General features: G+C 35.1%; 1 protein-coding gene across 10 annotated transcripts in view; it reads right to left on the reverse strand.

Annotated features, from left to right (window-relative positions):
* The window catches only part of IBTK (inhibitor of Bruton tyrosine kinase), a 95,295-nt gene that overhangs the window by 16,103 nt on the left and 60,701 nt on the right, over positions 1-18,491 (reverse strand). For 8 of the 10 annotated variants that reach the window (XR_016395138.1, XR_016395139.1, XM_022590317.3 and 5 more), the window contains 5 exons: positions 16,659-16,807; positions 15,093-15,256; positions 13,935-14,027; positions 13,244-13,387; positions 77-226 (listed from right to left, as the gene is read on the reverse strand). Coding sequence is in view for 7 of the 10 variants with exons in the window: in XM_022590317.3 (XP_022446025.1) it covers positions 77-226; positions 13,244-13,387; positions 13,935-14,027; positions 15,093-15,256; positions 16,659-16,807 (700 nt within the window). In the remaining 3 variants the exon portion in view is untranslated. Of the gene's footprint in view, positions 1-76; positions 227-2,807; positions 2,975-7,150; positions 7,636-13,243; positions 13,388-13,934; positions 14,028-15,092; positions 15,257-16,658; positions 16,808-18,491 lie in introns of those variants that run through there. The other 2 variants (XR_016395140.1, XM_089921778.1) reach the window with 2 other exon arrangements.

Here is an 18,491-nt window from a genome sequence, read left to right on the forward strand (position 1 = left end):
AAAAATCTACCTTTAAAGATTATTTAAGGATATAGAACCACCATAGCACATTTTAAGGTAGGAAAATGATTATTACCTTACAACTTTTGCAGCCTGGGAACTTTCAATTCCTTTAAAACAAACTTTTTTGACATGATCTCCTGAGCTTTGGCCAGTAACAGATTTTTTTTCTTCTAGTAAGAAATCCCGGAATGACTTGGATGAAACTGAATGTAGAGAAGATGCCCTATAAAAAAACAATAGACACCATGTAAAAACACTCATTTTTGCTGGAAGTGACAAGGGGATAATGGAGAGAATATACACCAAAAATTTTACAATGATATAATTACAGTTTTCAATGTGATGTTGGATTCTTGCTGTCAATTGTAGACTAATCAAAACTGTGTGATAAGAAAAAACAATGGAGACCAACGCTGGTGATAACCCAGATGGTGAAGTAAAAACAGCTATTATAACTATGCCTCAGGTAACAACAAAAAATATGGTCAGAATAAATTAATAAGAAAATCTGTATAGACCTATATACCTCTTTTAAAAATTTAATTAATCCCACCAGCTTTTTATTATAGAAATTAACAAAGTGATTCTATAATTTATATGGAAATACAAAAACCTAGATTAGCCAACATCATCGTAAAAAAGAGATACAAAACTGGAAGAAGATAAAACAAGGTACAGTAATCAAGACAGTGGGGTATTAAGGATTAACTGATCAATGGAACAGATTAGAGAACCCAGTACTAGACCCTCATGTAGACAGTCATTTTACTTTCAATAACAGAACTGCCAAAGCAACCCAGTGGAAAGGATGTTTTCTATAATAAACAAATGGTTTACAGAAGGAAAAAAAAACCTTGACCTTTACTTCACACCATACCCCAAAATTATTTCAAGATGAATTATAGAACATAAGAGCTAAATATCCTGGAAGAAAACAGAAGACTATCTTCATAACTCAGTGGTAAGCAAAGGTTTCTTAGGACATAAACAGCAATAACCGTCAAATCAAGAAATGATAAATTAGACTTAATTAAAAACTTCTGTTCATCAGAAGATATCATTAAGAAAGCAGAAAATATTTGTAAAACATACATCTGGCAAAGGACTTCTACCCAGACTCTAAAAAGAAATCCTAAGGACTTCCCTGGTGGTGCAGTGGTTAAGAATCCACCTACCAACGCAGGGGACATGGGTTCAAGCCCTGGTCTGGGCAGATCCCACGTGCCTCGGAGCAACTAAGCCCGTGTGCCACAACTCTGAGCCTGCTCACCACAACAGTGAAGCCCGTGCACACTAGAGCCCGCATGCCGCAACTACTGAGCCCACACACCACAACTACTGAAGCCCGCATGCTCCAGGGAAGGTGGGCTGCAACTACTGAAGCCCACGCACCTAGAGGCCGTGCTCCACAACAACAGAAGCCACCGCAATGCGAAGCCCACGCACCGCAGCGAAGAGTAGGCCCTGCTCACCACAACTAGATGAAGACCGAACGTAGCCAAAAAAAAAAAAACCCACGAAATCCTAGAACTAAAAAAAAGACCAATACAGAAGACAAGGCAATTTCAAAAGGCATGCAGAAAGGATCTGAATAGACACTTCACAGAGGAAGAGATGTTAATTGGTCAATAAGCACGTGAAAAAGTGTGCTCATTACTCATGAGGGAAACACAAAACCGCAAGGAGAAACCACTACACGCCCACCCAAAGAGGTAAAATTAATTGACAATACCACATGTTGGCAAGGATGTGAAACAGCCAACAGTCTCATAAATTTTGCTGGTGGGAGGATAAAATGATACAAATGCTGTGGAAAAGATCTAGCAGTTTTTTTAAAAAAGTAAACACGCATTTTCTGTAAAATCCAGCATTCTACTCCCTAGTGTTTACCCAAGAGAAGTTAAAATATATGTTTACAAAAAGGACTAAACAAGAATGGTCAGAGCAGCTTTATTCTTAAGAGCCAAAAACTGGAAAGAGTCCAGGTGTCCATCAACAGGAGTAAACACAAGTATATTCATACCTTGGAATACTACTAATAAAAAGGAATAAACTATTGGTATACACAATCCAAATAAATCTGAAAAACATGCTGAGTGAAAGAAGCCAGACACAAAAGTATATTATGTTTCATTCTAATTACATAAACTTCTAGAACAGGCAAAACTTCTACAACAGGCAAAACTCAACTACAGTCAAAAAAGAAAAACCACAACAATGGTTGACACTGGGGTGAGAGGGGGCCAAAGATAAAAAAAAGAACTTTTTGAAGGAAATTTTCTGGGATAATGGTAATGCTCATCGATTTACTAAAAAGGTAATAAACAATGACCAAGTGGGCTTTATTTAATGCAAAGTGGTTCTAACAGCGTTCTAACACTCAAAAAAATATATAATTCATCACATTAACAGGATAAAGGAGAAAAATTCTACGGAAAAGTTCTATGATCCAGTCAATGGACGCATCAAAAAAATTAAATACTTAGGGATACAATTAACAAAACATGGATGGACATGATACATATATTTAAAACTATAAAAGACTGCTGAGAGATTTTAAAGAGAATCTAAAGGATACCATGTTCATTCTTAGGGGACTCAATGACCCAATACTGGTAACCTGTCAATACTCTTCAATTTATCTACAGAGTCAAAGCAACACCCAACAAAATCCCAGCAGGCATTTTTTTTTTTGACAAGCCAAATCTAAGATTTATTTAAACATGGTCAAAACTAAAAAGAGAAAAAATAATTTTGAAAAAAACAAAATCAGAGAAATTATACTACCTGATTTCAACACTTACAAAAGCTATCATCAAAAGCACATACATATAGGTCAAACGGAACTGAGTAGAGTCCAGAATTAGACCCCCACACACATCATGGTCAACTGACTTTCAGCAAAAGTGCCAAGTAATAAAATGGAGCAAGAACAATCTTTTCAACAAATTGTGCTGGAACAACTAGATAGCTGTAAGAGAAAAAAACAGAATAAACAAAAACCTTGATCTCTACCTTACCCACGTATAAAAAGAAAAATCACAAAAGCTAAACTTAGGAAACATCTAAGATCAAAACAATTTTGTAACCTTAGAGTAGTCAAAGACATAAAAAGCCCTAACTTTCAATGAAAACAAACAAAAAAATGGATGTAATGGGTTTTACCAAAATTAAACATTTCTGCTCCTACAAAAACAATGTTATTAAGAAATGAAAAACCAAAACACAGACTGGGAGATAATATCCACAAAACATACCCCTTATTTTCAGAATATAGACTCTCAGAATTCTAGATTAACAAAATAGCCCAATAAAAGGCAAAAGATCTGAAAAGACATTTCAGAGATATGAAAACAGCCAATAAGCCCCTGAGAAATACAAAATAAACCACACCTACTAGAAGACCTAAAATTAAAAAGATTAAATATACAAAGTGTTGGAAAGGATGTGGAATAATGGGAACTCTTACATGCTACTAGTAGGAATGTCCAATGGCATGACCATTTTGGAAAACTGTTTGGTACTTTTCCTAGGAAGTCAAACATTCACTTAACATACAAACCAGCAACTCCAATCCTAAGCATTTACTCAAGAGAAATAATGTAAGATTTGTACATAAATAACTTTTTTCATAAAAATAAACTCAGTATTTCTCAACAATAAGAAAGGAAGAAATTTACTGATACATGGAACAACATGGATGAAGCTCCTTTATGTTGAATGAAGGAAGCCAGACACGAAAGAGAGCATACTGTGCTTAGATGCCATTTATAAGAAGTTCCTTAGATGCCATTTATAAGAAGTTCCAGAACAGGCAAAAACTAAGCTATAGTGATAGAAATTTCATCAATGGTAGCCAGGGGCATGGGTAGAGGGTGAGGGTTGGTTGAGAAAAGACAGTGGGATGGTGGAAATATTTTTCTTAATTGGAGTGGTGATTACACAGGTGATACATTTGTCAAAACTCCCACTATACACTTGAAATTACTGCATTTTACTTTATGTAAATTATACCTCGGTAAAGTTATTTCAAAAAAACAGAATACACAATGAAATCTACTGCACTCCTTCTGAATAAAACAATTTTTTATGGAAAGGAAGTGGAAAAAGGTCAACTCACATACCACTAGTGAGAGTGTTTAGTGGTATCTACTAGAAATGAATATATGCATATCCTACAACCCGGTAATTTTATTCCTAGTTATATATGCAACAAAAATGCAAATATGTTCAACAAAGACGTGAACTAGAATAAACAGTAAAACAACAAAGCTACTAAAATGCCAGCAAGAACTCAATGAGTAAAATAAATTGAGGTATATACACAATTAGTACTCATCAAAATATGAATTTCATAAATATAATGTTGAGCAAAAGAAGCTAGAAACAATAATGATTCTGTGTGTGTGTGTGTGTGTGTGTGTGTGTGTGTGTGTATTAAAAAGGGAGAGATTACTCTATGGAAGTAGAAGTCAGGATAGTGGACTGGGGGAGGGGACTTGCTGGTAGTGTTACTTCTTGATTTGAGTGCTGGTTGCACAAGACGTGTTCAGTTTGTGAAAATACAACAACCTACACACTTATGATAACTGCACTCTGAAGTGTATACATTATGTTTCAATAAAAAGTAATTTAAAATTTAAATCTAATTTTACATGGAGAACATAGAGGAATTAAGTTGATCTAAATAATCAAAAATACACAAAACTAATCACACCCAGTATAGGTGTAGTACTTTGAGAATTAGTTGAGTGGAATGCACTTTAGAATATCTACCAAAAAACTGTATACAAATTAAAAATCGCACCTTTACAGATTAATTTAGCTTCCAAAGATTTCATGCTCAGATTGCTATGGTATTAGAATCTTTTTATTCAACAATGTTTTACTGCAATCCAAAAGGATTTGCAGGGTAGTAGTCAGCGTCAGGCACACAGGCTCTGCGGCTGCTACTGTTGTAGGTTCAAATCTTGGCTCTGTCACATACCAGCTTTGACCTTGGGGAGATACTAACCTCTGAGCTTCAGTTTCCTCATCAGTAACATGGAGATACTGATACCATCTCCTTCCTCATAATGGTTGTTGTGAGGATCAAATGTTAACCTATGGTAAAATACTTAAACAGTACCTGATACATAAAAATGCTATGTTAAGTCTGTTACTATCCACAATTTTCACAGCATTTAACAAAACTAACTTATTTTAAGAGAAAAAGAAGACAATGAGAACACAGAAATTCTGACATGAAGAAATATAGTCAGTTCATAGGCATAATGTCTTTCCTTCCTAAAGTCTAACTTAGAAAAACTGATTCAGAAATGTAACCTTTAGCTATGATTTTGTATACTAGAACTACACTGTAACCTTAGCATCATTTTCAGAAATCCTTAATAAGTCAAAATTATGAATAACAACATAAGCATTTCCTATTCTAATATTAATTTCTTCTATTTACTCAGAAAACAAAGTGAACACAATGCTAACCAGTTAATTCCCCAAAAAGTTAAATTCATACTTTGAAGAAACCATAAAATCCAAACCCAGGTTAAATTCATAAACTATTTGGGGTTCCCCATAAAAAATTAGCAAGGCCTTCTAATAACTTATCTGAATTCACACTGCTACCAGGTTAACAGATTCACAATGTCAAGGTCAGGCAAGGCTCACTCCAGAACCCAGGAGATCACTATAAGATCACTATATTAAGATCACTATACTCTACTACTGTGTCCACATTTAAAAATCATTTACCCTATGTAAAATCTTAAATCATAGAAAGGAAATTTTCTTTACAGATTTATCAGAAACATGACCTACTAAAATATTCACATAAAAGATATTTCTTCAAAAGGAGCTTACCTGACTTTACCACAAAATTTTCTCCAAAGCACATACATATGCAGAACACTGAAAAAGAACCACACTGAAAAACACTGAAAAAGAACCACACTCTCCGTTTCCTTACCAACTCCTTTCTGCTCCTGCCGAAAACACACATACCTGAAGGTTTCTACTGGCAAACAACGTAGCTATGGTGGAAAGTACAGTGTCTCATTAGTCATTAGGGAACACTGCTGGCGAATACTCTGCCAAAAAAATCCGCTGAATGTCTTTTGTAAGTAATTCATGTCTCTAAATACAGAAGCTTCACAATGATCTGTGACACGGTGTCAGATTCATCTTCGTGGTAATTTGGGAACTTCTAGATGTAGTAAATAATATACACACTAAAAATTTTTATTTCTTTAATGGCTACTTAGGATAACATCTCCTTAAGAATAAATATAGGTAACAATGCTTACAAGATATCTTAAACTCACATGTTCATTAACCATGCATAGTGGTTACCTATAAAATGTCTTATGCAGACTTCTTTAAATAAGTTCTGTTATTCTTTCCACTGATCATGCCATACTTTGAAACGGTGTCTGATTTCCAACGATTTTACTTTCCTAACTCAAAGGTTCTGGCTCTTTTCCATTTTAGCAGCCAGAGAAACTTAATGAAGAAGCATCTGTAGCCACATAAAAAATTAATCAAGATTTTGTTCCTCAACTAAAGCAGCCGTGAAACTTTTGCTTTAATGAATAAAATTTCTAGCTCTAAAAAGTTAAATAATTGAAATTAGTTTATAATTTACAGGTTAGCTCTAAATGGAATTTGGAGAATTTACATTCATACATCAAGCCAGGCCACAAAGATTGTGCATTCTTCCACTCAAGGTGACTGGTGAGAAATGTATTATTTCTCCAAGTAAAATAAAGGATAATGAAAAGTGACCAACTCCCATGTACACTTGGCGTTTTCACATTAGATTTAAAAGTCAACTGGTTAGAACTTCATTGTAAGTTATTGTGTGAACAAACTAAGTAAAATTCCTTACCATGACCAGGAGCAGACTTAGAGGGCTAGTGTGTGATTTGCTAATGAACGGCACATTAACCTCATTATTAAGATAAACACGATATAAAAACACCTTCTAATAAATAAATAAATAAAATCGCATTAGATGATTCATCAGGATGATGAAGATGTCCCTTTGAGAAGTATTTAAAAAAAGATAAATCACTACAGTAATGAATATATTCCATAAATACAATCTGTAAATCAGATTAAAATGCTAATTTCAGATTAATTTTCTATTAAAATGCTAATTTCAGATTAATTTTCTACTTTTTTCAAAGCTGGGCAAAGTTTAAATTCTACCAACTTTCTATAAACCAATATTTACAAGAGATATTCTCAGGAAAACAAATCTATTACTATTTTATTTCTTTAAGCATATACCACACGTATTTACAACCTATGTGTACTGATTAAAAATGAAGTGATATACTAAACCTGCAGCCTTCTAAGAATTCAAGAAAGAAAATTCAACAACCTAAAAATGACTATTTCCATTTATACTAAATATACATCATAATTCAAGAATACCAAACATCAACCATTTTACACAAATATGTTCTTAAAAGTTATAACAAGGGACTTCCCTGGTGGTGCAGTGGTTAAGACTCCATGCTCCCAATGCAGGGAGCCCGGGTTCAATCCTTGTTCAGGGATCCCACATGCATGCACGCCACAACTAAGAGTTCGCATGCCACAACTAAGCAGCCCACGAGCCACAACTAAGACCTGGCACAGCCAAATAAATAAATATAAATATTTTTTTAAAAAACGTTCTAACAAATGTTTTCTGATCCCTGTCATTAATTTATATGCATATATTATATACATATATACTTATATATGTATAATTATGTACATTTATTGACATATATATCTTACATACATATATTCTACTAAGTTAACTCAGCCCACTATTTATTTAATAACTTAAGCAGTACATAAATTCAGAAGAATTTAGCAGAAATGAACTTTAAAAGATCCTTCAGATACCAAAAATTTGGTCTCATAAAGTCATAAAAAGGGTATAAATGAATGATTTTATGACAATTCAGATATCTCTCACTTTCATAAAAATTCAGAATAAATTACCTATAATTTGGTCAGTTAGATAAATTTCTTTGGTTCCGTAAAATACATAAGATCCATTATTCATTTGTTTGTATTTAGATTTTCCAGTCGCATTTTCATCAACTAAATATATAATAAACATCACTTATAATTCAGTTACCAAATTACTTTTCAAAGAAAAATACCCTGATTATATTTTTGGCCAAACTTTATGGCATTCTTCCTCCCACTTTCCTAGAATTCTCCTTAATATGCCATAATATATTTATTTTGAAATTTAGACAGTCTCTTCAATGTAGGAGTCTGAGTTCATATTGCTAATAATGACTAGGGAAAATTTTTTCCTAAACCTGAAAATCAAAGTCTGAAGTTTCAGATAAATGATTACTCTAATCCTTTCCTCTAAAATCCCATGTTAAGTGAACAAGAGAATAATCAGAAAGGCATAAACCCACACAGGCAAAAGAATAAGGCATTAAGACAATGGCAGACTAAAAGTAATAATACACTATTGGAGGATAGAACAGGGCCAGAATGAACCTTCATGTAGTAGAAATAAAGAAAACCTGTCATCAGGTGGAGTGGGGGTAGAGTGTGAAGCTCGGAACCCTGAAAAGTCTCCTACGTTGGAGACATCTTAAGTATCAAATCCTGAAGTAGTCATGCAGATGAAAACAGGAATACTGGCTCAAGGTTTACTTGCGGAGTGGCAGAGAATGCCAGATGCCCTCCCTATCTCCATGTGATCAGATGACTGTACTTCCTTTTACCTTGGTAGGAGAAGGATTTGACTGAAAATCACCAGTATATAGAGGCAGGTAGGACTAAACTGCTGTGTTTAACATCTATATACTAATGATGAGATATGTGAGAATCTAAATTGTGAGAACCTCAGTCCCAGGCCTAACTGCCTCACCCTGATCAGCTTCCAGAAGGCTGGCAACCAAATATAAAAATTAAAAGGCTTCTCCTTAGAGAAACTGACAGACCAAGGAGAAAAAACAAGGAGACAATGGTGCGGGGGTCCTCTAAGGGTACCGCTGGGTCACCCTACAGTCACACCCATCAGTCAACCTGTCCCACACAGGCACACAGATTCCAACCAGAACTTAAACAATCTACCAAATAAAACAAAACGTAACTAAAACATACATGAAAAAAGAGTGAATACACATCAATGTAAATCAATGACTATTTTTTAACTTTTATAAATGGAATCATATAGGTTTTTTTTCCTGATTGGCTTCTTTTGCTCAATATTACATTGATGAGATTCATTCACACAGTTATATTTAGTCATAATTCATTTTCCTCATTGTGTAGTACTCTACTATACTAATAAACTATAATTTATCCATTTACTGCTATAGACATTTAGGTTTACAGTTTTTGGCTTTTACAAATAAGCATGATACAAACATTCTGATACATGTTGCCTGGTGCACACGTACATATATTTCTGTTGGATATATATTAAAGAGTGAAAAGTGAAAAAGTTTATAGAGTACAGGTATCTTTAACAGTTGAATATTGAACAGGATACTAATAAAAGGGCACTATCAGCAAATAAGAAAGCTCTTGGCAATTAAACATTTTAATAAATTAAAACATTCAGTAGAAGGGTTGTAAGATAAAGTCTGGGAAATGTTCCAGAAAGTATTTAGAATAGGAAAATAATTATATGAACATTAGAAGAGCAAAAGTAAGAAAATTAGGGAAATCCAGGAAGAGCCATATCTAACTAATGTGATTTCTAGAGAAAACAGTACAGAAGAAAGTATCAAATAGAGTACAAGATGTTCCTAGAACTTAAAGACATGCTTTTCCCAATTAAAAGAGCCCATCAAGTACCCAGCATAATCTATAAACAGAGAACCCACGTCAAGGCACATCACTCTGAAATTTTAGAATGCTAGAGATAAAGAAAAAGGGAAGCGGGGGGGGGGGGGGCACGACTTCCTTGGTGGTCCAGTGGTTTAAGAGTCCTCCTTCCAATGCAGGGGACGCGGGTTGGATCCCTGGTTGGGTAACTAAGATTTCCACATGCCCCGGGGCAACTGAGCCCACGTGCTCTGGAGCCTGTGCCACAGCTAGAGAGCCCACGCACCTCAAGGAGGAGCCTGCATGCTGCAACTAAGACACAATGCAGCCAAATTAATTTAAAAAAAAAAAAGAAAACAAAAAGGGAGGAGCGGGAGAGGGAGGAAACTGGTAAACATAGCAAGAGTAAGGAATTGGAATGGCATTAGACTTCACAACAGCAATAAGAAAAAGGAACTCTACAAATGATTTCCAACTCAGAATTCTGTTCCAATCTATCAGTCAAGAATGGTGAGAATAGAACCATTTTCAAAGATATAAGAGCTCCAAAAATGTATGTCCTATACATCTTTTATCAGAAAACCGCTGGTTTTGATGTAGATTGTGCTACATCAAAACAGAGTAAACCAAGAAATAGAAAAACAGGATTTAGGAAACCGGGGATCAAACACTGGAGGGAAGAAAAAGAAATTCCCAGGATGACAGTTAAGAGAAGTCTCAAGATAACAGATACTATAATAAGCAGGCCTGGAAAAGGCCTAGTTCAGACCAGAGAACTCAAGAGTTCTCATGAAGATGCCTCCAGGGCTTCCCTGGAGGCGCAGTGGTTGAGAGTCCACCTGCCGATGCAGGGGACACCGGGTTCGTGCCCCGATCCGGGAGGATCCCACATGCCGCGGAGCGGCTGGGCCCGTGAGCCATGGCCGCTGAGCCTGCGCGTCCGGAGCCTGTGCTCCGCAACGGGAGAGGCCACAACAGTGAGAGGCCCGCGTGCCGCAAAAAAAAAAAAAAAAAAAAAAGATGCCTTCAATAAAAAACAAAGGTAACAAATTACCTGGTATGTTTCATCATAATGGAGAGAGAGAGGTATGTTTTAGAGAGTTTTGGGGGGAAAATTAGTGATGAGTACATAGGTAGTACAGGAAAACTGACAGAATTAGTTATTCTAGGGAAAAAATAGTGTAAAAAAAGGAAATAAAATCATCCTCACAATATGACTCTGTTGTGAATCTTAATTAACCAGTCATAAAAAAGAAAGTTTGGGGCAGGGCAGGCAACTGCTATCTTTCATGATAAGAAGCCTTGAAGTATTACCATACTATTAAATTTTTTAAACTATGTGTTTTGATTTAAAAAATTATTTTATTGGGGCTGGAAAAAACTCCTATGTTTGAAATAGATGCTAAACCAAGGGTATTTGTCCAGTAGTTGGATTTCCTAACTTGAGTAATCATTGTTTTGTTCCTTCTTTTGTTCATTTACTTTTTGTTTTTAAATAAGGAAACTGGTTGATGGCAGGGCTAAAACTGTATTTACTAATAAGCCCAAAGCTTCCTCATGTGCTTAGCTAATTCTCTCAAATTGAGATATATTTAGTATCTTGAGAGCTAGTCAAAAAACTTTTTTTTTTTTGTCTTTTCCATACTTTTGTTTAGGGAAAACATAACTCAGTATTTTAACAGGGGACTTCCCTGGTGGCACAGTGGTTAAGAATCTGCCTGCCAAGGCAGGGGACATGGGTTCGAGCCCTGGTCCGGGAGGATCCCACATGCCGCAGAACAACTAAGCCCGTGCACCACAACTACTGAGCCTGCGCTCTAGAGCCCAAGTGGCACAACTACTGAGCCCGCATGCCACAACTACTGAAGCCCGTGCACCTAGAGCCCAAGCTCCGCAACAAGAGAAGCCACCACAATGAGAAGCCCACACACCGCAACAAAGAGTAACCCCTGCTCACCCAACTAGAGAAAGCCCGGGCGCAGCGATGAGGACCCAACACAGCCAAAAATTTTTTTAAAATAAATAAATAAAATAGATTTATATTAAACAAATATACATTATAACAGCTACTCCATAAACCCTACAGAGGCAGTGATTAAATCAGTTTTGTATATATTGCCTTATCATCAGAAACTAGAACAGTGCCTTGCATGTAGAAGGCGCACAACAAATACCAATGAATTAAAACATTCTACTTGGGCTTCCCTGGTGGCGCGGTGGTTAAGAATCTGCCTGCCAATGCAGGGGACACGGGTTCGAGCCCTGGTCCAGGAAGATCCCACATGCTGTGGAGCAACTAAGCCCGTGAGCCACAACTAATGAGCCTGCGCGTCTGGAGCCTGTGCTCCGCAACGGGAGAGGCCGCAACAGTGAGAGGCCCGTGCACCGCGATGAAGGGTGGCCCCTGCTCGCTGCAACTGGAGAAAGCCCTCGCACAGAAACGAAGACCCAAAACAGCCAAAGATAAATAAATAAATTAATTTAAAAAAAATTCTACTAAACCCAATCCGTCAAGTTTTACTCTCTTTTCTTTTTCACTTGGGTGTTCTCACCTCTTGTTTTCTTTTTCTGTGATCATGTTTTAGATTTACTAGTAGGTCTGATATTTAGTCCTACTGGTGGCAATCAAAATAAAATGAGTTGCCACTCTCTTCAAAACGATTTACATTTTAATGGGAAAAATATTCCCTCTTACAAATAGAAAAAAGTGGCATTAGAGTAATGAAGGGATTCCCCCAAACCAAGAGTAGTCTCTAATACCCTCTTCAATGCTTGTGAGAACAACAAGGCTCTACTGATCTTTCCTGCCCATCATATACTATCCATGTATGTTTCTTCTAAAATTGGTTTCCAATTATTATGATGTTCGTTACCAAAAAAAAGGGAGGATGGGAGGGGAGCAGAAGTACAACCTATTTTTCATATGTCAAAATTGCTATCTGACCTCTTTGGAGATTATTCCTATTAATGTTGCATTATGGGTAAATTCTAATTGAGAAAAGTTATATAACACAATGTTAAGTAAACAGCCCTGCTTAAAAGTGACAATGACAAGCTATGATTATAAAAATTTTAAGATATTCATGATGCATACAGGGAATATACAAAGAAATTAGGGTGCTAAAAGAAAACTCTGCTTTTATCAAACTTCTCTATGATATACATTATTTTTTATAAAAAAATAAGAATGTTCCCTTAAACTGCCTTAGCAATAAACATTAATTAAAATACCAAGAGGAAATTTTATCTACACATACGAAAAAAATTCAAAAATCATGACGCACTTCTCAAAACAAACAAGAAAATAAAATATTTCCCAAGGTCCAATTTTTAACTTGAAAGCAAAGAGGGGAATGAAATATTTAAAAAGACAGGAAGGAAAAAAAAAAAACCCACCGAAAGCCAAGAAGTACCTTAAAAGCTAATGTACAAAATTAGAGCATACCATGCATTCGCTGGTTTGGGGGTTTTTGAAGGAGCACTTAATGCTGTTTCCATGCTATTCATTCCTGAATTATTATCTTTGGTAGTCATTGCAATCATTTTTCGTTGCTTCTGAGACAGTTTAACTCCATGGGAAATCATTTTTCTAGAAATTGTTAAATTAAACCAATCAGTTTCACCACTTCTGAGAAAGTTTAATTCCATAAGAAATAATTTTGCTATAAATTAAACCAATTAACATTAATTTCTGCTCAACAAAGGTTACTGGTAATTATATTGCTCTGTGTTTATTTGATGGGATTTTACTATTACTAGATCAAAATGACCACAAGTTTCAACAGAGGCAATATATATAATTAGTTTATACTATCAAGGATCAAGTAATAGCTACATGGGAGCCCTCCTAATACACTTGCATCACACTTGTAACAGAAATAGATCATTTTAGAGGCAAATTTCCGGCATGTAATACTGTATTCCACAAGAGCTAGACTATCAGCCTAACTCAGTCTTCAGCATATATTTAAGAAATAATGTTATGGAGACTAAATTACCTAGAAAAGAGCTTACAACTAACTTTAACATCAAATGCAGAAAAATAATAGGAAAGGTCCAGTAGGTCTTTCCAGTTCTTTAGGGCAGAACTATAATACAACATGGTCTTTCCCTTTTTTTATGATTTTGTAACCAACCCCAAATTTGTCTTTGGTGTAGCTCCACATCTTTGTCTACTTTCTTCTATTTGCATGATGGTTCTGAGATCCATGACAGGAGGGCTTACAGGACTAAAAGACATATAAAAGTTACTTTACAACCCATTCATTTATCCATGAAGTCCAACCCAAACATTACTGAAACTGTAAATTATATATAACATCATTAATGAGAGGATAATTTAGGTCTATTTTGTCAGCTGCGGCCAACTTCAAAAAGGATATTTTGAATGAAAGCTACTTTTATATATACATACATAATAATAAAATGCATCAGAAGTCATAATGTTAAGAGATACATGTTTAATAAAATAGTCTAACATTAGTGATTAGAAGATGCTTCCAGGTGTTCCCCCAAATATGTTTACTTAGTTCAGAAAGTAGACACCTTTTTTCCTATCTTTAGACCATGAAGCAGCATAAAACGGGACATCGTCATCTTTATTCCAACTGTGCAAAATACAGCATATTTCAAAATAATTGGTAAGTCAATTAACAGTCTTAGCCTATTATAAACCATACTAGGTAATAAAGATGAAGCATAAGCTCAATTAGCTCTTTGAAAGAATACTGTATGTTAATTATACTTACTCCTTCAGTTTTAAAAACTGGCTTTTCTAAGTAAAAAAAAAATATGGATAGAATATAGGTTAAGTTAAAATTACAGCATAACATTAAATGGATAGCCTCTGAAAATTAACTGTAACAACACACTCTGTGAGATCTTAAATACACTTTAATGTGCAAAAAAAAAAAGATAAAGTAAGCCTACAAATGGCAAAATGGTCTTCCTGAGTGGGAGTTTTTACTAATATACACTATCCATTAAAAAAGAAAAGCTGATATCAAGTCACTGTGTGTGTGTGTGTGTGTGTGTGTGTGTTATAGAGTATTTTACTAAGTATTCCCTGATGACACTGCAAAGGCAACTAAATTCTGTCTGGAAAAAAAAGCCTATTTTAGCCGGTTAGTAATTTGTATGCACTTTAGCTGCTAGTTTGTATGCATTTAGGTAATTTTCTGTATATTAGAAATTTATATTAATTTTTTAAATGTGCTTCATTAAAAAGTTTCACTTGACCAAAAATAAATGATATTTCTCAGACTAACAAGTACAGAACAAAATAAAAATCCTACCTGAAAGAGCCAGAAACCCAACTGGAAGAGCTTGTAGTATCAATTCTGTTACTGGGAATGGGCTGTGGAGCAGATATTTTAAGTACTGGTGATTTTTCCCATGGCTTTAAATCTTCCCTAAAATGTGTAGGAGGTGTACCATTAACATAGGATTTAATTTTCCCCTGGAGGTAAAAAAAAAAAAAAAAAAAAAAATTAAAAAGTGAGTAATAGCAGGTACCCCTAGCACAGTAGCTAACACATAGTTGGTACTCAGTAAATACTGGTTAAACTATATTAAAGAGTAAAACCTTACAACAATAATTATCTAGTATTTTCAATTCAGTTCTTCTACGGTTTAGTATCTTGATCAATTCTCAAACCATATCAGTGGCTATAACCCAATTATTAAAAGCTTTGGGAATAATTTTTAGGGACATAAGTTTGCATATCAAGTTATTTACCTGAACATTAAACAAAAATGTTAATAAGTTGTTCAAATAAGATATGAAGCAGTAACTTTAAAATTAACATCCATGACTTTAAAATGAAACAAAATGAAAGTCTGGTATAAATTTCATACAATTCACTCTGAATATAATTAAAGGACTCTGAATAAAATTAAAGCCAAATAATACTGACACTTCAAAAGGGACCCTAAAACTATTGCTATTACAATAGGTCAAGGAAGTTATTGAAATGGTATTTCCACTGCCAGGATAGATTCTTCTACTATTGCCAAAAATTCACAGTATGCCTTCAACCTTCTTTTAAACCTCAACTGTCTTCCAGGCCAACCTAAGTGTAATATGAATTTCCCCCAAACTTCTACCTTACATAAAAAAATTTTTATGATAAAAATTTATTTTATATCAATCCTTGAGGCCTAGAAGACTCTTAATAAAGGGTAAATTTTCTATTGTCTCACACATTTCTAGATGTTCTAATATATTTTGTGGATGTATAGAGGTTAGAAAAAAATTACTCTATCTGGTAAGTTTGACATTCTCCTTCCCTGTAGATTAACAATTATGGAATTAAATGATAAGAGATGTCTGAAACACGGCCTCCCCCAGAGTTGACCAGCCTAGGAATTCAGCAGCTTAGTGTCAATTATGCTAGACTAGGAGAAGAACTCCATTCCAGATTGCATTGCTCCAGTTCACACCGTGGCAGAAAGACACTAAACAGATTTTGGTATTAGGCTTACTTTCAAAATCACTTTCCTTTGACAATTTTTAGCTGGTGTTAACTGACATTTCACAAAATATATTTCAAGTAATTTAGCTATGAATATATATTTCAATATGCCTATACAGTATTGCTATACTTTACATCATTACTTTTATTGCAGAAAGATTAGAAATACAACATCATAAAGGGCTCAAGACTGCAATTAAAATCTTTAAAACTAGAAATATTAGGCAAACTTGAGAAAACTAACACTACATATATTATGTCATTAATATTATTTTCTTATAAACCAGCCAGAAGAGTGTTTTAAAGTTAGAGTAAAAATAATGAAAAACTAAACTGTCTATAGATTAAAATTTGAAGAAAATAGTGCATTAATAAATAAAGACAAACCTCAATCTTATCTGAATGAAATCCTGTTGTGAAATCAGGAGACTGTAAATCTCTAGGACTACCCACTCCTGCATAGCTTCCTTCAGAGTCTGATGTCAACAGTTCTGGAAGGGATTCCACAGAATTGGTCTTACCAGACTTTAGTAATCCTAAAAGGTAAAAATTTTTTCATATTTAAACACATATACATAAACATATATGTATTACATTTAATGAACCAAGGAGAGCTAAAAGCGTCCATTTATCCAGATTTAGTAACATTTAAATTATAGTCTCTGTACTAAAGTCTTATAATTCAAGCTAACTGAAGAAAGAAATCAGTTGAAGTGAAAAACTGAAATGGAGAATTTTAAAACAACAGTTTTATTCATTTTAATTACACACCAATTAAGCAATAAACCTGAGGAAGATAGTTATTTGGTATCTAATTTAAAAAGTGACTCAGAACATTTTTCCCCATAAAGACAGCAAGACAAAATTAATAAACTCTAGACCCCTCCCCTTTCCCCTTCTCATCTGTCTCTGCACCTATGCAAAGGGGGATTAGTCCCAGTCTGTGTGGGAGAAGCATTATAACCTTTCTGCCACTCATCTAAGCCAGCAGACTGGCCAGGTAACAGAGGCTTTGCTGAAGCCTACTGTGGCCTGTTTGAGGGTTTTCCCTTCCGCAAAATATCTGTGAATTGAGAGCTATTTTCAATTAGCTTATCACCTAAAGCATAAGTTGTTATGAAATGTATATACCATTTGTTCTCTTAGCCAAGCTCAATACCTGTCTCCCTGCTACATCTGGTATCCTGGCTCATTAGCAAATCAGTCATTTCAAGTATAAACAGAGTAAAAAAAAAAAAAAAACTTTTGCTTAGGTTCATGTGTTTATTTCCACATATTTAAAATGCAATACAATCTAAATGAAGTGGCAAAATAAATACATTATAAAACATATCTCATAAATTCAGTAAGTGTTGTTTTCTTTAAAAGTAAATCACCCTGGGCTTCCCTGGTGGTGCACTGGTTAAGAATCCGCCTGCCAATGCAGGGGACACGAGTTCAATCCCTGGTCTGGGAAGATCCCACATGCCGCAGAGCAACTAAGCCCGTGTGCCACAACTAGTGAGCCTGCGCTCTAGAGACCGCGAGCCACAACTACTGAAGCCCAGGTGCCTAGAACCCGTGCTCCGCAACAAGAGAAGCCATCGCAGTGAGAAGCCAGCGCACTTCAAGGAAGAGTAGCCCCCACTCACCGCAACTAGAGAAAGCCTGCACGCAGCAATGAAGACCCAACGCAGCCAAAAATAAATTAATTAATTAAAAAAAAAAAAAAGTAAATCACTCTGACAAGATATGTGCCTTTTTTGTTGTTATTGCTAAAATACAATTTGGAAGAACATTCAAACTTTTCTCCCCCACAATGTTTTAAATATTTTTAAGAGTAGCAAATTTTTATATAAGAGAGTATATTTAATACTGGGATTCTCCCAAAAGTCAACTGGAAACAAATCTAATAAAGAAGACGATTAAAGTGGCCAACAATTATCTTTGATAAAAAAATATTTTCACAGAATGACTTCTAACTTTAAGGACCAACACAAACAAACGTTAAGCCTTCATACAACTGTCCTTAATGAAATTAGCTTCATACTCAGAATTTCTCCCAGAATAGGTTACTTTGGCCCCCAGTTAAATTTAACCTTTCAATCATTTTTGGCTTTGGCCACAGAAGGAGTAGTATAGCAGGAAGAATACCGAACAGGAATCAAGAAAATAAATTCTACCTCTGGCTGCTATGACCTGAAACCACTTCAAAGTTTTCTGAGCTTGTTTCCTCAAGTT

Source organism: Delphinapterus leucas, chromosome 12 (genome assembly GCF_059928025.1).
Source record: "Delphinapterus leucas isolate spDelLeu-1000000601 "Yukka" chromosome 12, BTC_Dleu_Yukka2, whole genome shotgun sequence".
In the NCBI taxonomy this organism is placed as follows: domain Eukaryota; kingdom Metazoa; phylum Chordata; class Mammalia; order Artiodactyla; family Monodontidae; genus Delphinapterus; species Delphinapterus leucas.